Below are 22,072 nucleotides of genomic sequence, written 5' to 3'. Positions count from 1 at the left end.
GCACTTTGCTGGGGCACACTGTGGGGGTTTTGGTGTGGTTTTGCTCTGCGTAATTCCCAAAATTTCAGCCATCATTCATGTGGTGGTGTGTAACATGTTCAGAAAACACGGCTTTTTTTTTTTTTACCTCCAAGATGGTCATCATGAGTATTTGTTTGTGTTATTGTGATGCCTGGGGCATAGCATTCACTGCTGAAAAAAAAGGTAGAAATAAAAATTTATATTTGCTGAAACAGGAAAGAAATGTGTTGGAAATGAAAAGAAGCTTACGAAAAGCTCATGCTTGTCATTAATGCTGGAAAACATCTCAGCACAGTCAGTCAGATAAATCAGATCAGGATGTGAATGGAAATACTGAAATTTCCCCAAGTTGCATAGATTCTTTTTCTTGCTATTCCTTCCTTTTCTTGCTTTCCTTGTATGTGGTGAAATTGGCTGTTTAGTAAAACCTGAAGAAATTCCAGGTAAAACCACTGAGATTTGAACCTTGTCTACATGCAGCTATTGTTTAAATAAGAGACTTAGAAAAAAAAATTACAAGCTTTCAAAAATATAATGCATAAAAGTGTGTAGGAAATTGTCTTACACATGTATTTTGTACCTGTGTTTTTTCACAAAACAATTCTACTACAGCTCACATCAGAATCTATTTAAAGGAAAGAGGGCTGGATAAAGAGCGAATGCAAATAACTCCATTTTCTGTTGCTGTTACTCAGAGAAGCAGGGGCAGACAGAGGGAAATGCCTGGATGACAATGGGAACTGAGGGGGTTTATCCCTCTCAGGGTGAGGGGATGGCCCCATGGGAAGCAGCAGCAAAGCTCCTGGCTGCTTCTCTGGAGGCAAGTTTTGGTCTGTGCCATCCCTCAGTGCCTCAACAAATGGCAATGCTCAAAGCTCAAAGATGCAGAGCTCAAAGCTCTGTGTGGCCTGGAAAATGGCCTCAGTTTTCTCCCATGGACTTAGTGTTGTGTATCTTTGCATATAACTGTTTTATCTCCTCCACAGACACACACAGAAGCTTTAAAACACTGAGTAACATCGCTGTGCTGGACTAAGGAAGCTCCACTGGCTTCAAAGATTTTGGTGAGCCCACTGGCTGGAGGAGGGCTGTCCAATGAGGCTTTCAAAAATGTTTGAAGCAGGACTCCTTTCCTGACTCCCTGTGGAAAATGGTTCTGCAGCTCAGTGCCCCCCACTATTTTTATAAACTTTTTGCCTGTTAGCTTCTCTTCGGGGCAAATTTGCACAAGGCTCGTGTTGCTGATATTCTGTTATCCCATGCCTCCAGCAGACATTTGTTTTTCAGCCCCTTAATTTCTTTAATGTACATGATTTTTAAAGAAGTTCCTGGTGGAACTGGTGGCACTGTAAATGCAAACCAGAGCTAGAGCTCTTGAAGAGACTTCGTTCACTCCAGTTGCACATTATGCAGGGTGATTGCTAGCTGATTAGAAATACTTAGGGGTTTGGCTTCTCTTCCTTAGAGACCCAAAAATGTTGCAATTTCTACACTGAATAGCCCAAGAACATGCTAGCAAACCTTTACTAGTGCTTAAGTTCTCATACAACACTAACAAACTTCTGTTTCAAAATAGTCTTGAATTTCTGTTATGATTCTATATCAGGAAAGTATAATTTTAAAAAGGTGTACGGAAACATGTACAACTGTGTGTGTATATATGTATATAAAACTCTACATTTAGAACTATAAATCACATTTAGGTATTTGCCTGAACAAATTTTTCTGGATTTGCTGTTCTCGAATTTGTTTCATGCCATGCCTGAGACCAAGTGCCAGTTCTGTGTTTTGTAGTACAAAGGTAATACAAAGGTAACGCTTTAGGGCAATTGTCTGGCACCACATTCCTGAAGAGTACTACCTGCTAACTGTGGTTTGACCAAAGTTAAGTATTTGGAGGAAAGAAAACATTGGGAGCTGGGATGTCAACAACTGATTTGTGAAAAACATCCCCAAGGAAGCAATTTCAGGGAGAAGTTGAAGTTCAAACTTCCATGTTTAGACTCCTGTTCTGTTTATTCAGGCAGTACTGCATCCCATGGGCCAAGAGCTGGAACAGGATGTGGCACTTCCATGTGAAGTGTGCTGGGAAGCCTCAGTGTACCCCTGGTACCTGCCACAGCCTGGGGTCTCTCTCCCTGTCTGGATCTGCTGGGATCCAATGCCACAGGAAGGAGGTGTAAATGTTTATAGAGCTTTGGGCAAGTAGAACAAAGGCATTACTGTAGTTCTTACAGACTGGACATTTTGCAATCTCAAGGCTAGAGGATGCTAACAGGATTGATCTGTCAGTACCCGGATCTGTGGAGAACAATGAAACTACAGCAAGAACTATGAAATCAGGTTCTGTACAAAGAAGGATGTGTTAAAATTAAAATACTTGAGAGCCTCAACTGATCACATCCCTCTAACAAAGGATGTAAATTATGTACATTAAAGTAAGACTGAGGGTGTATTCTTTAAATAATTTTATGATGCTGTCAGTGCAAAGAACACAGTAGTAAGAAGTAAAGGAACAACTGAAATAATTCAAATCAAATGTATTTGAAATGCAAAATCCAATTCAGTCAAAAAATATACATTAAAAGAAGTAAACAAAACTGAAAGTTGTCAGGAATATAAAAAAAAAATTCCCTTTTGCCCCCCACCTTTAAATTAAATATGCTGAAAACAACTTACAGAAAAACATTTTCTGCTCAAAACCAGTCAAGCACCTAAGTGAAGTTTCAGGTACTTCTGGCAGTGGTGCAGTTTTTGATGGTTCATCTAGGATTTGGTGTCTGTTAGAGGCACATAGATGATGGCTGCACAATTAGAAGTTTTAAAATAAAGCTTTATGCTAAGGCAAGATAAACATTTATTGAAAAATGTCACAAGTTAAGGAGTGCTTTTGGAAACCTAAAACTGCTATGTATACCTTATATATGGACAGTGGTCATTTCAGCACCACTGTAGGGCACTGTAAAGATGCTTCATTCCACAGTGCTGCTACTTTTTTTTATTATTTAGCAGGAGTGAAGAGACTTAAATTATTCTGCACTTTATGCAAGATAACATGCAAATTTGGAATTGGAATATAGTACCTCATCTTTCAGTTTTATTGACTCTCTCCATCAACACTGCACTTAAGCAGCAGCAGAGTGCTGCAAATTAGGATCACAGCACACAAAGCCCGTTGTCTGGAAAACTAGTGGGACATCCCTGAACACCTCTCCCCTGAAGCTTCAGCTTGCAGAGGAACAGATAACCCAGTTTCATCAACCAGTGTTCATCAGCACTTGCTGGATGCCCCCGAGATTCTTACAGAAGCAGCATCCTTTCACATAGCACTTACAGACTGTGAGGCTTTAGTATTTATACAGACTCCAGAGGTCTCTTAATTTCAAGTAATCAGTATATTAGGAGAGCATGAGATGTTTATTAGAACACCTTTTTCCTTCAGCCTTATCTCACTTGAAATAAAAACCTAAAGCCAACTTACAGATTTAACCAGAATCAACAGAAACTGGCTCATCATGGTATCATAGCCTAGGATGCATCTCAGTCTGCTGCACTGTGAAGTTACAAACTCTTCCTTTAAATTAACTTTTTTCTGCCCTACTTCCTTACAGCAGTACTGCTCTGCACTCCCCCTAAGATGCACTGTGCTGCTGTCAGCAACGTAAGAGCCACAAATACATGGAAAATTTGGTATTTGATCTTTTCATTCCAGTGCAGTTTGCACTACTTGCAGCTAATTCAGTGTCTGTCCGGGTGAGTGAAAACAGCTCTAACAGAGGCCATTACACTATTGTTTGTGTATCAGTGGCCTTTGCCCCACCTTCGTAAGTTAAAACTCACAATGAGGTACTTCAGAAATTGGCAAATCCCACAGTGAGACAGATTATAGCAGCAACTTGTGCAAGAACAGTAAACTCTGTTTGACTAGTATTCTCCATTTAAGAAATCTAGCCACATATAATTCAAAATCTGAATACCGAATGGAATCATTTAATGGCATATCGGGGATTAAGTCCCACAGTTTACAATTTATCAGTGCGTTTACACGTGCATCTCTCGCACAGCAGAGCTGCCTCCGCAGTCAGTCCCAGCAAGTGATTCTTTCCTGCTCGGGGATCAGGCTCCAGTTGGGTGAAGGTCTGTCAGTCGCCAACCAGTCAAAGTCATCCACCAGGTTCCAGTTGTTACTGTTTTTGTCCAGCCCAGACGTCTCGAAATCTCGCTCGATACCAGGGTAGCTCCAGGAGTAGGGGGCGAAGGAGACCTCAGAGCAGGCCTCGATGACGGCCCGGCTGGTGACTTGCAGGTAGACCCGGCAGTCGCGGGTGCGGTGGGTGCGGAGCTGCTGGCAGGCCAGCGCCAGCAGGCAGTCGCTGCAGCCGTCCACCAGCACGGAGGTGGACACAGGCCCGCAGAGCACGGTGCAGCCGCGGCAGTCGCGCACCCGCAGCGTGTTGGGGTTGCCGCGGAGCCGCACCCGGCAGCCGCGCAGCTCCGACAGCAGCACGTCCCGCTGCAGCAGCTCCGCGGGGCCGAGCTCCAGCTCCTCGTCCTGGGCGCCGCTGAACCCACACAGCGGCGGCCCGCCCGATTCACCCTCGGCGAGACCGGGGCCGGGCGCGGCGGGGCCCGGCGGGGCGGGCTCGGCGGGGCGCGGGGCGCTGCCCGGAGCCGTTTCTTTCTTGAGGGCGCGGAAGGCGAATTTCTTCTTGGGCTGCAGCTGCTGCCGCCGCGCCGCCAGGTCCCCCTGCAGCCGCGCCACGGTCTCCTGCCCCTGCCGCACCTCGTAGGGCGCCAGGAACCGCACGCTGTCCGTCAGCAGCTTCTGCAGCGCCTGCAGGCGGGCGGCCGCCTCCTCCAGCGTCCCCGCCGCCAGCAAAGCCTCCACGGCCTCCCGCTCCCTGGCGAAGGCGGCCAGGAAGAACTCGCTCTGCTCCTCCTTCACTACCTGCGCCTCCTTCTTCTGCCGCTGCCGCTCCACACCCTGTTGCCGCTCCGCTTCCCGCCGCTGCAGCCGCCCCGGCAGCGCCACAGCGGAGGCGGCCGAGCCCACGGCCACCTCGGGCTGTGAGGGAGCCGCCATGGCCGCGGCCGCTGCCGCTGCCTCTCCCGGTGCGGCCATCTTGCTGCTCGCCTCCCCTGCGGTCACTAAGCGGCGCGCGGATTGGCTGCCCGCAGCCCTGGCTGCGTCGCTGCCGCCGATTGGCGGTCCGTGAGGCGCGCGGCGGGGGAGGGCGGGAGGAGTGGAGGGAGGGGTCTCCCGCGCTCTTAAAGGGGCCGCCGCCTCTCCGCGGGATGGGGTGAGTGCTGGCGGCAGGTGCCGTGCGGGGCGGGTTATCCCGCTTCCCAAATTAGTGCCCGGGATATAAATAAGCCCCCGCCCCGCTCCCCCGCTGTGTCCGCGTGGAGCTGTCCGCTTCTTCCTGCTGCTGTGCTTGCACCCACACCCCAGCCCACGCCGCTCTCGGGCCGCGCCCGTCGCCGCTGGCCCTGGGCGCGGGGGCTCCGCGGGCGGCGGGGCCCGGGCGGGCGAGGGAAGGGGCGGCTCGGTGCGGGGTTCGGGCGGGAGGCGGAGGGGCCGCAGCCCGGAGCTCCACTTGCCCTCCTGAGCTGATTCGGGGTCGTGCCGACCGCCCCCGTGCTCCGGAGGCGCCGGGCCGTCCCGGCCCCCTGCCCGGGTGGGGTCCCCTGCCAGCCTCGCACGGCCGGCGGCTCCGTAGGCGCCGTGTTCTAATAAACCTTCCCTGCTGTCTCCCTCTCCCGCAGTGAAGTGGCTTAGGAAAAGGCTGCTGAGCCTTGCAGGTAACTGCAAAGGTGCTGCCAGATGGATCGATTTTTTCCTCGCTGCTTATTTGGTTTCTGCAGTGTTTTGTTTCAGAAGAGAGTTCGGTTCTTGAGGGAAAAGTGGGAGCAGTGCCAGTGCATTACTGTACCCCAGAGGGAGGACTGTATGAGCAATCCACAGAGGCCTATATTGAAACATGGGAAGGAAGGCTCTTACAATTAGGAGATGTGTTTTAAGTAAATTTGCAGCAGGAACCAGAAATTAAGTACACTGTCTACAAAGTAAAAAGGTGACTATTGTTTTGCTATATTCACTTAAGAACTGTTGTTCTATTATTTGTGTTTTAATTTCTGCAAAGAAAGTTAACACTAAGCACTCTTTTAGAAATATGAAAACAAATTTAACTCCTGTCCATTTCTACAGATTCCATCTCCTTTCCCTTGTCATTCTGAAGTTACTTGTAACAACACAGAACCTAAAGCTATCCATTGAAACGTAAAGATGGCAAACCCAAAGTAGATAATCTGATTTGTCTGTCTTCTGTTTGGTAGTACCACGAATTTTTTTGTGTAATGTTCCTGTTTGGCAGTTTAGGTTGTTCTGTCCCTTAAGGTTAGCATTTAAAAGTAGCTGATATTTTCCGTTTCCTGAGAAATGTGGTTTAATTTCTGTGTTAGAAATGATACAATGTTAGATATGTATGTTAGAGTGTGTGGACTACTTGAACCTTATATGAGATAATGTCAGTCCAGTTCAGGTGACAGAGGAAAGGCAGTGGAATGCTTTTAATCCTTGCAATGTACAGAGGACTTGCACTCAAATAGAGAATATTCTTTCGTTAACAGTGTTAACATATAAACTAAGGAGATTGCAAGGCATTGTTACCGTACTTTGGAGCAGGAGCAGGTTGAATGGGCAGTGGGATGGGTGAAGTGTTTGATCCATCACAGCTCTTTATGTAGCATTATATCTGTTGCAATACTGCAGTGTTCAGAATTTTGATTCTGAAGAATTAGATTGAGTCTTAAAAATTAAAACCGCTTCCTCTGTAGAAGGAGAGTGTGTTCAGTCATGAAAAAGGAAGGATATTGAAATATTCTCACTTGATATTTTTTCCTAGCAATGTGTTTAAATGATACATTTAGTAATAAGTATTAGGTATTTTTTTCTAATAAATAGTCAAATCCATTCTTGTAGCTAGTGCACCAATGTTCTGTTAGGCAATAATATGATGCAATTAATTCTTCATAAGAAAAAAAATCCTTATTTCCATGTTGTTGAAAGATGTGGAAGTTTCATTTTAGCTAGCAAGCTCTTTTTGTCTTATGCTCACATGAGTCTAGCTAATAGAGGTGGTAACTGTGATGGAAGTGCTTGTCCCATACATGAGGATATTAACAGAAAAAGGTTTTTACTGTTTTTCATATGCACAAATATTCTTGGAGTATGGTTTTGGTATTGTTACACAGATGTGAGCCAGTAGATAAACTGCACTGGGTAAAAGACCTTCATATGTGGAACGATTGCAAGCAAACATTAGTGTGTACAGCACAGAATAAATGTTAAGTATTTTATGCTGTAGTATAATTGCTACTTATTATATCTCGGCACTTAGAATGCTAGGTATTCGGAGTTGCTTTTTCTATATGTGATTGAAGGTCTAAATTAATGAGGACCAAATACCCTTGTGAATAGGAGCTTTGAGGAGAGACTGGAATCTTTTTGCCTCGCTAATGTGCACTTTTTTTTTTTTTTTTTTTTTTGTTAAAAGCAAAAAAATACCCAGACACAAGAAGGTGAAATGTATGACAATAATGAAAAATTAAAAAGGGAGCTGTAAAATTCTTCCAACTGTTTCATCCTGATGTTCCAAAATTACTTTCCACACGTACAATTTGTGGGTTTTGTATAATTGATATTGGCATGTGCATATGCACTTTTTTTTTGTGGTCATACAAAGACTGACAATTTTCTTCCTGACTTTGCTGGCAGCAACTTATATGTTTTGAGGCCGCTTAATGTGCCAAACAGTAACCACCTGAATAAAATGTAAGCCTTCTAGATCAAGCTTGGAGTCATTTGGCTAAGCTGTAACAAGTAGGTTGGCTGTTTGAGGGTATGAGAAAAAACCAAGATACATAATCCTCCGTGTTACATTTTTTTTCCTATTTTTTTTTCCTCTTGGATGTTCTTTCCTTCCCCTCTGGTTTGAAAGTAGATAGCAGTAATTTCAGTAAGACCTTCTGCCATTGTTTGGACTGTACAGTGTCCTTTGTTTGATGTGAAGTTGCAGGTTGCACTTGTTTACTTTGACCTAGTGCTGTGAAACTTCAAAACATGAGCTTTGTGCATGCTTCCAGATTTAAATCTGTGTCCCGTGGTTATCAGTCATCAATGCTATCTACCTGAAATATTTCATACTGATTTGCTATAGCTCAAGAGCATTATCTCATAGGCTTTTAAGTGAGACATATTGTATAGTTCAGCTGAAGGTTCAAGATCCTGTCTCGTTACATCATTATTTTAAGAAGAGTGGGGAATGAAAGGGGAATCCACAGAGGCAAAGGTTCGGCCTTATAATAATGGATTCTTACACCTGAGGTTCCTGTGCTTGTAAAAGTCAGGAACCTCATAGATGTGGCATGATCTCAAGATGTAGATGCTCAGCCTCTCAAGGAGAGGAAGGAAGGAAGTGGAGTTATTCCTTATCATCAGTATGTATTCCCAACACTGACAATTTTTATTCCAAAGGACATAATGCATGTATGTTGCACTGTCACACACACAAAATGCTGTGTGTGTTTTCAAGAAAAGCAGCAGCCTCTGTGTCTTGCATGGAGCTCTTATCTGATAGATGGGATCTCTGTCTGCTAGATTGAGTTTCTGCACCAGAGATCAGCAGAGCTACGTAATTACTTCTGGCTACAAAGTAGGTGCTTCAGTGGCTTGTGCAACCAGCGTATTCTACTGATGGTTTTAGTAAGGGCTCTTTGAACTCCTCTGGCACTGTGATCAGGCATTAAAGATGTAAGCCATATTATGATTCATTTAAGATACTGTAGGCTGCACATTTTTCACGGTGCAATGGAGCTTCATTAAAAGTGAATGTTGAGTTACTGTATCTCGGTTCATTTGGAAAAAAGAAGTTCTTTGAACATTGTTTGGTATTCTGATCGGTTTTTTTTGAAAAGCTTTTGTTTGCACTAAAATGTTGTGCTTTATATATATCTGGCCATATGGAAAGCCAGGTCAATGTAAAATACATGTGTTTTTAAATCACTAATTAAACTGTCAAAGCTGAAACTATGAAACTTACTTGGTGTAACTTAATTGCTGTGAGTAATGCAAAAGCTTTGAATGTAATCCTTGGGAATGCTTAAGATACTAATTATTTTCTAACCAGTCAAGGTGCACTTGTTTTGAAACTAGTCTGAGCTGATCCCTTCTGAGAACCTGGTATTTCCAATGCCAAAGGTAGAGAAACAGATTAATTTCTACAAAAATTAGTTATCCTTCAAAACCAGGGTGAGACTTCAAAGCATAGCATTTTATGACAAGAGGTACTTCCAGATTAACAGAGCAAGGCCCAAATATGCTAAATGTAAGACCTCAAGAGCAGCAAATCACTTAGGTTTGGTCCAGGCCTAGCTGCTGACTGCTGTATAGAATCCTAACTTGCTAACTGGCTGTAGTTAAATTCTGAAGACCTAGTAAGTATTTTTTAATGCATTTCAGAAAACTGTGACTAGCCAGTTCAATGAACTGACCACCTAGGTTCAATAGCGTATCAAAATTTTCTATTTTGGAACTGTGAATCTTACTTGAAAACATATTCCATTTATCTTTCTGAGTTATTTAAATAGAATTAACTCCAAGTCATATCCAAGTTTTCCTATTAGCTCTGCTGTAGTATATTCCCTAGTGGATAAAACTATACTTGTAGTCTTTTTACCATTTATTCATCTTATGAAAAAATCTGTCATCTATCACTTTGAATGAGTGTTTCCTCATCCTATTATTAGCATTTGTTCTTCAGTCTAAATCTGAGAATAAATTCTATTCATATTGTTACACTTTCTAGTGATACTATGAAGACTTCTTTTACAGCAATCTTCATTCATATCCAAGTCTTACCCAGTTGCTTTCGTAATAGGGACTCAGAAATGTCCAAGTAAAACTGTTCTGTCTCAAAAGTTCTGACTTAGGTGGTGCTTCATTCATAATGTCCCTTCTCTTCCACCATTTTGTCTTGTCCTTATACAAATATAGCTTAGCATGTCTGTGTTTCTTTCAAGAACAGAAATGTTTTTGGTGTAATTTACTCTTTAACTGTTTCTGTATCCTTCTATCACCTTCATGTTTTAGGCCTCCTTTTTTTGCTTAAATTGCTCCTATTATTTTTATTTTATTTTATTTTTTTTTTTTAAATTTTAACATCATCCTCACCTTTTAACACCTCGGTTGTATTAGGAATGGCTATTTTGTTAGTTTCATTGCCTGGCTGCTGTGTTGAATTATTACTACATTAAAAAAACCCCAAATAACCCAAACCCTTTTATTCATTAATATATTTGTTTGAATTTCTGTATCCTTACCTGATTGTTTTCCCATTCATCTGTGCTAGCCAGATTAACTATGAATATGATAGAAGGTTGTCCCAATTTCTGCCATCCTTTTTAGTCCAAAATCTTCTATAAATTTTTGCAGTGTTAGATGTACGAGATTACTTCTCCTTTACTTCTGTAGTAAAGTTCTGTCACCAGAGGTGAGTTTTTTCTTTTTTTTTCTGATACATTTCAGTGGCTGAATATCTTAAGGTTATTCTAACTTGGAAGTGAGAGCTATTAATCTTCCAAACTTAATTCTCCTTTTTAAGGTACTCTAAGCTGAAGAATATGAGAATATATTTAAATAACCTAGAGAATGATATAGTTCTTCTTGATCTGTTCCAGTAGTAATTTTGAATTGCCATTTGTTTCAATGGGACCTCCAGTCACCATGTTTTCTTTGGCTTTACTTAATTGTCTGCTGTATGTCAGATCCCCATCTCAGAGAAGCACAGTTCTCTAAAATCTGCTCTTTAGATTCATCACAGCCTAGCCCTGTTGGCCTTCACACAATTGCCAGTCATAGAAACCTGTCTTCTGGTATTGGTGTAAATCTCTTGTTCTGAGGTTCACTCTTCATTTCCTCCCCTTACTACCTACATCCTTACCAGTCACCCCTTAAGATACCTTTGGTTAGGTAGTCCTATCTTTGGTATGATGATTGATACTGGAGTCATGCAGCTTTACAAATTACATCATGCAATTATGACCCAGGTTTTGTAAGTACTGTTTTGTGTAAGGAAGGCATGCTATCAAGCTGAACATTGTAATGCTTAGGTAGTTTTTACTGATGAGTCATCAAAATAGTGGTGGTAATTCTTCAGGATTTGGTGGTTAATATGGATATTTAACTGAATTTTTCATGTGGTATGTTACATTTATATTCCAAGTTAAAGTCCTTGTCTGCCTTCATGCTACTGTTCTTGGGTGCCCTACTTTTCAAGTGACCTCTACCTCTATTGCTTGTGCCCTTTAATGATGACCTATTTGTTTCTGTGCTTTCAAGCTTAGTTATTTACTCTTATTTAAATAATAAAACAGTATGTAGATGTATAAAATGTGTGACTGGCGATGAGTTGACATAATAAATACATTAATGAATGGAGAGAGAATACAGCATGGAAGGAAGAAGTGTCATCAATAGAGCTGATGGATTCAGTCTGAGGAAGCAAGGCTGCAGTGGAGTAAATGGAATTCTTTTCCATCCAATATATCTCTTGAAAGGATGCAGAAAATTGATATTACAAACCATCTATTCATGCAACAATCTTGGGATGGCTTTAATGCAAATCTTGGAATTCCTTTAATGCATTAGCTTAGTCCTTAAATTCTTTGTTACAAATCTACTGCTGCTTTATCTTCTTTTGGGGTACTAATTTATGATTGCACAAGAATTGGAATATATGTGATGCAGACCTGGAAAAATGGGCTGAATATCAATGAAGTGATTTGATGTAGGAGAAACCTGGAGACGGAATGAATGAGGGTGTTTTGTATCCCCTTATTTTCTCCCTCTCAATATCGAAGCATAGTTTTCAGTTCTTTACAGTCTGTCATTTCAGGGTGATGTATCAGATCACTCCAAATGTCACTTGGTGTCTTTGCACACCTATGAGAGTGGTATTTGTTAAACAGCTTGGTCACAGTTTGACAGCTGGTGTCAAAATACAGCCAAGTAGTTTGTTGTGTGATGGGTGCACATGACGTTCCCAGTAGCTGTTTTTACACCAACGTCTGTCTTCTAAAGATTTCTCTTGTTCCTTTGGTCTTGCCCTCCTTCTTGTGCTTACTTCTTCTTGCGCCTTATAAAGCTACTACAGGAAAACGTATTAATGTGATTGTGAAATCTGAAGAAAGACTGCAAGTGATTGTGCGTTGTACATGATTTGGAGAAGAGGACTCTGGTTGAAGATGACAGCTCTGAGCAGGTGACCTTGATGTAGAAGAATGCTGACATACAAGGGTCTTTTGTATTAATGCAGCAAGGCAGTGAGAAGAGGTGCCACCTCTTGGGGCAGTGACACCCAGTTCTGAAACACCACATGATGCTCTTAAAACAGCATGAGTACCTGCCAGGAAAAAGCAGTAGTTCTTTACAAACATGGTCTGGGAAATTCTGTAGTACACCTGAAAGTGATAACATTACAGCTGATGACTGCATTCAGACCTCTTAGTATTGAAGGAACCATTAAGTGCGTACTTCAATAGGACCTATAAAGTTACATCCAATCCTTAACTTTTTTTCGGTAACCTTTTCTACCTGTGAACAAATGTAGCAAATGTGTGTAGATGTGGAGAAACCTAGTAACTGCAGGGTGCTTCATTGTATAGACAGTGTTAGCTCTCCTTCTCTTTTTGTACTGTACCTGCTTAGTAATGCTATTGTCAATGCTGCCTTGAAACATCCTTCAGGGAAAGTAAGCTGTGATACCATCATGGAAAATTTATGTAGGATTCCTTGTGTTTCTTATGATAACAGAATCCATTAAAAAATAATTTGTCTTCCTTTCTCCAGTTCCTTCTCTGTATCATATTGCCTACTTCCTATTTGTGCTTTTTGTAGGACTGGGAGAGTAATAATAACATACTGATGAGATGTTTGGCCTTGTAACCTCTGAAGCAAAGTTCCTTCCTGTTAACAAAATCAGAATGCTGGTGATGTTCCTCCATACAAATTCTCACTTGGGCAATATTCTCTAAAGCCAGTGAAGCTGAATAGGTTTGAATTCAGGGCAGAGTTTGGCCTTGAAGCATTTACTGAAGTTAGAAACCTTGAAGTTGTGGCCTTTCAGCTTTTCTAATGCAGGTGTCAGGAATATTGGGCTTACAGCTCTTCCAGAGCTCTTTGGCATGTGGTGTTTCCATCCATACTGTGGCTCTTGGGGTCCTTGCTGTATTCAGGAAAACTGCAGTTAATATTCTGGCTGATGGCCAAGGTATGGCCAAGTGCATGTTCAGTCTGGGCTGCACAAAGGATCTGTTGGACCTGGGCTAAGGTTTGTTTGTTTGGACCTAACCTTTCCACTTAGGGTGTGATTTGAAACTTCAGCTCAGTTTTCTACTGTCGGTATGCATGTAAACAAGGTTTGTAGCTGAGTCTTGGCTTTGGCAAAAGTTTGGAATTTGTTGATGACTTAATATATATATATATATATATATATATAACCAGATTCTAACTGAAAAACAATACTGGTATGCTGAGACTTTTTTAAGATTAGCAGTCTGGCCAACTTCTTTGAGAAGTCCACTTAGTACACTGCCCATAATAATTTTGATATAATTGCTCAAAAAACCTATAACATTTTAAGAGTTTTATTAAGCTGTGTGAAGCGAATAAAGAAGGATATGCTACTAAATAATGTCTTCAAATCCTTGTCTCTAAGGAGTTTTAACAAAGTTACTTAGGAATAAAATAGTAAAGTCCTTGGGAATTACCATTACTAGCAGAAAAAGGGTGTTAAAGAGGTTTTTTTTTTGCTTTAAAAGCATTACCATACACATCTCTGCATGCATGTAACAGAAAAATCTGTTTTCAATCAAAACGTGTTTTTTTTTTATAAACCAGGCTTCTCTGAATTATCTGCAAAAAGAATTAATTTTTTAGATTAAATTGTTTTCAATGAATGAAGTGAATGGAGTAAGTTGGATTAGTTTTCTATAACAAAAAAGCTTTGAATAAAGTTATTAGTGCTTTTAGCTGAAGTAAATTGTAGAATAGCATCATTGAACTCTTAGTGCTATAACCTTTGACTTCAAAATAACATTTTTAGGTTACCCAAAAGTTTTTAAAGTAGTTTAAATTAATGTAATTTGTTTCCAGCAAGGCTGATAAGAACATAGCTAAAAATACTTAAAATATTGTAGCTTGTCAGGGGATCAAATCTTTTATTTTTCAAGGTGACCTTGCATTTATTTTTCTGGAGAGCCCCCCGCCCTTGCATTTATTTTTCTGGGGACCCCCTCCCACTCACAAAGCTTATAGTGGTTTACAGTTTTAATATGAAGGAAATCAACCAAATTGTTGACATAACGTTAATTTTAATAGGACAAAAACTTTTTTTACTTTCCTGTAACCCCAAACAAATCCTAACTTTTAACCTAAAGCCAGCAGCTCAGTCTAGGTCTCCAGACCTACGGGTCTCTGAAAAACACAACCCCCCGAAAAAAAAGGACCCAAAGTTTTTAAAGGGCCTGGCTTTAAACGCGGAGCGAGGATCGCGCTGGGGTTGAGGACTCATCATGCCAGGGCGGCGGTGCGTGTGCCCGGGCGCCGGTCTGCGGCGTTGTGTCCCGGCGGAGCTGCGCGGCCGCGCCGTGCCGGGCCCGGCGGTGCGGTGCCGGTGGCGGTGCGGGCGCGGAGCGGAGCCGAGCGGAGCCGCGCTCTCCTCCCGCTCGCTTTCTCTTTCCCCCTCTCTCGCTCGCTGCCTCTCCCGCTCGCTCTCCCCCCTCCCTCCCTCGCTCTCTCGCTCTCCCTCTCTCTCTCCTACACTGCCAGCCCCTGATGTGATGGCGAAGAAACCCCGTTGACAAGGCACTGCTTTTTCATGACGGTGAGTTTCCCTTTGAGTGTATTATAATTTTGTGATAAAAATTTCAAGGAAAAAAAAAACACACAACCTCCTTCCTCCCTTCCTTCGGGGAGGGAAAAGAGAGGGGGGAAATCTATCTCCAGACAGACAGAAAAGAAAGAGGAGCAAATTAACAACCAGGAGTTGCCAAAACCAGGATATTAGGTTTCAGCCCAGAGAGCTATTGGCTCTGGGGCTATGTATATAAATATATATCTAGAGAGAGAGCGAGCGAGAGGGGAGACGAGGAGGAAGAAGAGGGATATTTTGTGGGTGGCTGTTGTTTGGGCAGATGTGGATTCACATGGAAATGAACTATATATATTAATTTATTTTTTTTTTCCGCGAGGGTGGTGGTGGTGGCTGCTGAGGGCACTTAAAAAAAAAGTTGTTTCTTAAAATAAAGGCGCGGGGGGGGGTTGAAGGGAGAGATAAGGTTTCAGGTCCAGGCTGATAGCTGCAGAGAGGGGAGAGGTTTGGGGTGGGTTTTTTTTTTTTTTTTTTCTTGCTGATGCCATGCAAATTCAGGAGAGGAGGGAAGAAAAATCTCTTTTAATGACTCATTGATTGAGCCGGTTTAAAATTAGTTGTTGTTGTTGTCTTTTTTTTTTTTTTTTTTTTTATTTTCCGCCCCCTTGATGGCCATCAAGAGAGGGGATGGAAAGAGGAGAGGAGGGAGAGAGTGTGTGTGTGTGTGTATGTGTGAGTGTGAGAGAGTGAGAGGGAGAGAGGGGGATAGAGAGAGTGTGTGAGGGAGAAAGAAAAATAATCTTTTCAAATCTCCTCCCTCTTTTTTTTCCCCCCTCGTTTCTTTGCTTTTCTCTAAAGCTCTGTGGTCTGTGAAACAGTCTTTTCTTTCTCCTCGTCGGGAAAATGGAGACACTTCGTCTCTCTCCTGGCTGTGCAGCTGGGAAGGATTTTTCTTTTCTTTTTTCCTTTTTCGCTCATGGCTTGATTTTTTCCTTTCCCCAGTCCACTCGCCACCACCCTAATCTTGTCTTTTCTTTGAGCTTGTATCTCAGATTTGTACCTTCTGGGGATTTATTTTTCACTCATTTCCTCGTTTTTGGTGTCGCCACTAGATTTGATTTGATTTGTTTGGTTTTTTATTTGCAATTTCCTCCGAATCGCTCCGTGCCTCCTGCTTTTAACCGAGGAATGGAAACGGTGCCGCTTTTTGTGGGCGCGCGAAGTGCTCGGGCGGTAGGTTTGGGCTAATGCGCTTTTTTTCGCTTTTTCGGGATCAAGTTTTTCGATGTGCCTTCTAGTTTATTTATTTAATTTTTTCTTTTTCATTTGGAGAGAGAAAATATTTAATTGTAACGGCTTTTAAAACACAATAAAGCGTCTCTTTCTGGAGTGACCCCTTTGGCTTCGCTGTAGAGTGGATGTGAATCCGATCCTTTGTGCTGATGGGATTATTTTGCGTAAAAGAAGCAGTATTTTGTAAATAGATTTTTTACTTGCGGCTTAAAACACTAGTCGGTTGTGAAGGGGGTTTTTTGAAGTGGTCACATTTACTGAGGTATGGGCAGTATTCAGTATGTAAATTATATTTTGCTTTTTGGTATTAATTGCAAAATTCAGTTACAGATGATGGCGGAAAACAGGTATAGAGATGTTAAAAGCTGGGCAAAATCGAACGACGTATAGAAGGCACGTTTATATTTACTTAGAGCTGTTCCTAATCACTGTGGGGAGGAATGAGATGTGGAGGCCTGTGCCTTTCGCCATTCCCTGCTCGCCGCTCCTCTCCCTGCCCGGGCTCGGCAGCGCGGGGTGGCCGAATGACTGGAGGGGAGAGAGGAGAGCAGCTCCGGTGGCGGCCCCAGCCGTGCCCGGGCTCGGCGGGCAGGCAGTCCCGGCTGCGCGGGGGAGCGGGAAGATGGCGCTGCCTGGCTCCCTGCCAGCGTTTGTTGCGCAGTTTCACCCGCTCTCCTCCCCCACGGGCGCCATTTTAAGGTCCTTTCTGCTGTCGCCGCGCCGTGTGGGGCGGTGCCGTCGCGCCCAGCCCGGGCCTTATTTCCATGTCTTGTCTGGGAAGTGTTCCTGCCTTGGGCTTTGGGAGCCTCTCCCCGAAATTCTAAAAGCCTTGCTTCCCTCCCGTGCCCCACACTTCTTTCCTAGTCCTTGGTCACCGTCTTGAGGAGCGGTTAAACAGGCTTGGCTAACACGGGCCCGTGCTCGCAGCTTCAATTCCGTCAACGTCCTTTATAGCCTTGTTTTGTTACCTCTGAAATACGTGTTTCTTGTCACTCAGAGTATAGGAATTAAAAAGGATTTGAAAGAACGTCTGAACGATGACCAAAAAATAAAGCATGACATTAAAAAAGAAATACGCCTTTAAAAAATGATCCGGCGTAGTGCATAGGGCAAAGTATCTTTCATTGAACAAGCTTCAGTACCTTTAAAAGTGCTTGCCAAAATAAAAGCATAGGTAATTTTCCGTGGGTAGATTGCTCATTTTGTTTCTGTTCCTGTCTTCATAATTTTTTGGTGGGGGGAGGGACTAGCATATTTTCAAGTTTTTATTGCTCCCTTATGTCTTAGAGCAAGCTGTCTTTTCCAAATTACTTAATTTGGCAGCTCCACCTTAATATATTTTTAAAGTTTTATTTTGGTGCTGTTTTTAGGACGAGCACTGCAAATTTTATTTCATTTTTTTTTTTTACATTTCCATATGATCTGGTTGAAGCTCATGAGGCTTGATTTTAATACCAACATCACCTGTACCTGGGAAGAGCAAAGTGTGCTGCCAGTCCAACTTGTGCTGTGCCTGCTAAAGAGTGTGGAATGCTTGTGTAGTGCTTGGATTTGTTTTTTGACACATCAGAGGAGGGCTTCCCTATTCCCATTGCTCACTCCTGATGGAAGTGGGAGATTTTTTTAAGATTCAGAAATAATCTTAAGGCTGTTTAAATTTTTTGCCTATTGAAGGGTTTTAAACAACATTTCTGTGAAATATGCTAATTGCTTAGAATATACAAAAAGTTGTCAATATATGCTGTCTTTTTTAAGACTTTCCTGGAGACTTGTTAACATTTTAGCTTTGAAGAAAACACCACTTACTAAACTTTAATTGTTTACAAATATTGTGAATGTGGAATATAGTATTTGTTCACATATTTCAGAAATCTTACTTTATTAAAGCCACTGCTTCTTGAAGTGATTATTTTTGTGACAGGAATCTTGGGATCAAGGTAATGAATTCTTTTTTTTAATAGTAGTGTATTTTAATATAATAAAATTTCTCTATTATGCTCTAATGTCTGGAAGATTGTGTGGTTTTTTTTCATTAATTTGTGAAAATAATGAAGAAATGGGATAAAAATGACCACTTTATGTTCTCTCAGGGCCTAGTACTTGCCAAATGACTACATATAATCTGCACCTTTAATGCTACCGGCCTCCTTGCATTAAAGCACAATATATTATCCTCTTGGGTTGAGATCTTTGTTGGCTACTACTTAAATATTCCAGACCTGTTATTTTTAAATGTGCTGTTGTCTGTCTGAGCTCGAAAGTTTGTCGCTGTTGTTGTGAGTAGCGCTTTGCATTGGGTATTGCTTGTTTACATTGCTGGAGGAATGCAAAGCTCACCATGTTGATACAGTAGCTTGGTTGTGCTTCCACCTTGGCTTACTCACTGGTGTGATACTGGGATGTGTAGGTGTGTGTTTGTTTTGTTCATATTTTGAGGGCTTGCTTTGTATGTGATACCTGTGTCCTTGAGATGAAATGCTCTAGTTAAATGTGTGTACTCAGTTGAGGTCAGTGCTACAGAGATGGTTGTTCTGTAGCTAGGTATTTACATCACTTTTACATCCTGCCCCAGCTCCTTCACATGTCTTTTTTCAGTACAGTTTAATTATACTGAGAGGAAACCCCCAAAGTTGTGCTACTATAAGATGCATTTCCAATTTTCTCCAAGGTCCCTTTCAGTACCCGTGAAGTTTTCCAGCGGAGGTGAGCCCATAGTCTAGAGCTCAAGAGCTTTGCAGTCATGTATTATGCCTGGGTGTGCTGCCTGCTGTCTTTCCAGTTTCGCTGGAGTATTTGCACATGGTTTCCAGAGAAGTTGTATCTGCGTAACTGCAGTTGGTTTTACAGTGAGGCTCTAATGGTCAATGATCGTGCCTCTTCATGCTGCATTAGGCTTGTGGTAAATCTAATGACTGGTGCTTTTTAGGGTAGGATGTAGCAGTGAGCGTGAAAGTGTGTCATTCCTGTCTAAGTACTAGCTACAGAGCAGTCATAAGAGCCTCTTTGATAATGTAGTCACTGTTCAGAGAGCTGGCAGAATTCCTTACAGTGGTTCTGCTAGAATAAGCTGCATCTGTACTTGAAAGGTTTTTTATTGTCATATACCCAGTCCAGCATAGACATGGGGATTATCTACAAAAATGGGTGTGTTTTTCTTTTTTATGGCAGAGGAAAAGCAGTGACAATAATAAACTGTTCTAACATTCATTGTGACCTGCCACTGTTTCAGTTTGAAAGTCAGAGTGAGCAGTTTTGGGAAGGCCTTTGTTACACCAACATAAACGCATAAGAACCAACCTGAACTGAGTTTTTTTTTTCCAGGTCATCACATACTTAAATGAATATGTGTATCTTTATTTTCAAATGTTAATTTGTTCCTGCTTTTGTTGTTGGAGAAAACCCCAATTACTCTGTTGGTATTATTTTTGCTTTATTTGAGAATTGTTGAGGTTTTAGAAATAATAAAAATTACCATCATTAACTAGCACAGAGAGATTATCAAGTATTTTTTATTCCTTTTCTTGCACTAGTTTCAAAATGTTCTAGAGTTAAGGGAATCCTTACCAAATGAAATAGAAAGCAGGCAAAATCACTGTAAGAACATAACACCCTAAACAACCCTAACAACCTTTCTCTCACTGAAGTTATTGAGAATGGGTGGTGAAGTGAAGAGAGGGGAAGGTCTGGAGAGAAGGATTTAACTTCATTGTAAGACCTTGTTTAATTATTTTTGTAAAGTCTGATCTTATACCTTGTCTCAGGTGGAATTTGCAGTAGTTTTACTGTGAACTTGATCCAAGCATGGAATTTCAAGATCTAGTGTTGGAGCTTGAATTTATTGAGGTGAAATTATCAGAAATTTGCCCCACTGAAATAAGTGGCAGAATCTCCATTGGCATTCAGCAAGGCATTGGCTTCAAGAAGGACAGCATGGAGGATTTTCAGCTTGGATTTGGGGTGTTGATATGGACTGCACTGCTGAAGTAATTACACATCTGTCAATTCATCCTATTCAATTTTCTGTAGTTTTCCCAAACATAATAACTGAAAGGAGTGTAAGTAGCTGTTCACCTAATTATTGGCTGTTGCTAGCAGATGCTAACTCATATGAATCGTGCTTGTGGCAAGGTTTGGTATTTAACTAGTATGGACTAGAGTGACAATGAAAAGGGCACTGGTTTATTGGTATTAATTGGGCATTGGCTTATAAATCAACTGAGAAATGATCCGTTCATAAAGAAGTTATGTTCGGGGACCACAGAATATTTTTTCAGAATCTTTGAAAACTGTATGCATGGAATGAGAAGTGTGACACTTGAGTATTCTTGAGTAGAAACGAGGTCAAAACATCTGAGGGACTGATTCAACATCCCTTGAATTATTGTTTTGCACAAATAATACATGCTAACAGTCTGCACTATAACATACAGTAGTTTGTAGAAATGCTTAACAGCATCTATTATCTTTTGGGCAGGTGAATGTTTCCTTCCTACACAACTGTTGAGATCATGCCTCCTTTGCCTCTCTTGGGCTGAACATGAGACCTTTCAGAAGCTCTGTGAATATTGAAATTCCTGAGGAATTCTCTATGTGGTGGAGAAGCTTGGAAGGCAGAACCCAAAATAGGCTGTAGCATAGTGATGAGGATAGTCACTGCTGGGGGAAAAGGTCTGAGCCCAGCCTTTAGCCTGGGAAATCCCATGAGATAGGGAAGCATCCCAACCTTCAGGCTGAGGTTACTCTGGGTTTTCTTTGTGTGGTATAAAAGTCTGTTTCCCAATAAAAATTTTGTCAAGATTTTGGTTTGCCAAGATTGCCAAGAGCAGCTCTGGATGCAGTAGGAAAAAGATTGTACTGAATAAATTAGAAATTCTGTGCTGAATGTGTGTGTTTGAGGGAAATCAGATTGTAGAAAGCCTCACTGGGGGTTCACACATGTACTTGACTGTAGCTGGATTATCCTTCACTACCATACGTACTGCTAGTTGAACTGCACATTTCCCTTTTTTTTCTTAACATATTAAACACTGTAGTTTTTGGGAACTTGATAAGTTACCACATTTGATAAACTCAAATTGATATTTTTTTAGTGGCATATTAAAGGGAAATGCAGGAGTTGGATAAACAGCCTATTGTAGGCTGTCTGTTTTAGTGTGTGGTTTTTATTTGCTCTTCTGTGTGTGGAGCTGGTATTTCAAAATTGTGTAAGGATCCTGTCTGTCCTTGTTGGTGTTCATCTGTCAGATCTTAAAAACTATGAAGAGGCATAATGTTGTGCCTAGCAATTCCTGAGAGGATGCACTTTTTTCTTGTTGCTGGTTTTTTGATTCCTGAATAGTTCCTATTTTTTAGAGTAGTTTTTCCTAGAAAGGTTTTTTATCATTCTTTTGAAAATAACCATTTTTTTCTCATTCTCTGTTGCATACAGATGTCTTTGAAATATTGATTAAATTCAGTTCTACAGATTTAGATTCTTGGAATGAAAGCTTATTTTTGTACGTTTAGAAAGTTAATGCTTGTATAATGTACTGCATTACAAGATTAGAATCTCAGAATTCTTACTTTAACTCTGTTTTAGAGCACAGCTCCTGGTAGATTTCACAACAGCGTAGTAGTTGCTTTTTTTATTACTCTGGAAAAGAAAATATTCATAAGAAATAATTTCATATTGTAGACTACAAGTATAACATAGTTAGTTTATAAGTGAGTACTTAAGTCCTTGTGTTTTACAAAGTGCATTTTAAAATTAATTTTGTTTCCGTACTCGGTTGTCCTGGAATGACAATTTTTGGATAATTGTGACTTTGCAGTGAGGCTTTAGTTTGCAA

At 41.5% G+C, this 22,072-nt stretch overlaps 2 protein-coding genes and 1 long non-coding RNA gene across 7 annotated transcripts in view; 1 reads left to right on the top strand and 2 right to left on the bottom strand.

The window, feature by feature from the left end:
• Positions 1–2,546: 2,546 nt before the first annotated feature.
• On the bottom strand, positions 2,547–5,223 carry TBCC (tubulin folding cofactor C). The gene has a single exon (XM_058835212.1). The coding sequence runs from the start codon at positions 5,141–5,143 to the stop codon at positions 4,103–4,105; it is 1,041 nt and encodes a 346-aa protein (XP_058691195.1). The 5' UTR covers positions 5,144–5,223; the 3' UTR covers positions 2,547–4,102.
• A 67-nt stretch (positions 5,224–5,290) lies between these two features.
• BICRAL (BICRA like chromatin remodeling complex associated protein) overlaps positions 5,291–22,072 on the top strand; it is a 44,229-nt gene continuing 27,447 nt past the window's right edge. For 2 of the 5 annotated variants that reach the window (XM_058835205.1, XM_058835210.1), the window contains exon 1: positions 14,000–14,963. The gene's annotated coding sequence lies outside the window, so the exon portion shown is untranslated. Of the gene's footprint in view, positions 5,322–13,999; positions 16,185–17,676; positions 18,182–22,072 lie in introns of those variants that run through there. The other 3 variants (XM_058835209.1, XM_058835208.1, XM_058835207.1) reach the window with 3 other exon arrangements.
• LOC131577392 (uncharacterized) lies at positions 5,330–16,144 on the bottom strand. Its single transcript, XR_009277202.1, has 3 exons — positions 16,012–16,144; positions 10,402–12,482; positions 5,330–5,990 (listed from the first exon to the last, which is right to left on the bottom strand). It is a non-coding gene; the product is annotated as an uncharacterized LOC131577392 (long non-coding RNA).

Source organism: Poecile atricapillus, chromosome 3 (assembly GCF_030490865.1).
Source record: "Poecile atricapillus isolate bPoeAtr1 chromosome 3, bPoeAtr1.hap1, whole genome shotgun sequence".
NCBI lineage: Eukaryota > Metazoa > Chordata > Aves > Passeriformes > Paridae > Poecile > Poecile atricapillus.
The sequence above is the reverse complement of the archived record's forward strand: the minus strand, read 5'-3'. Positions and strand labels throughout refer to the sequence as shown.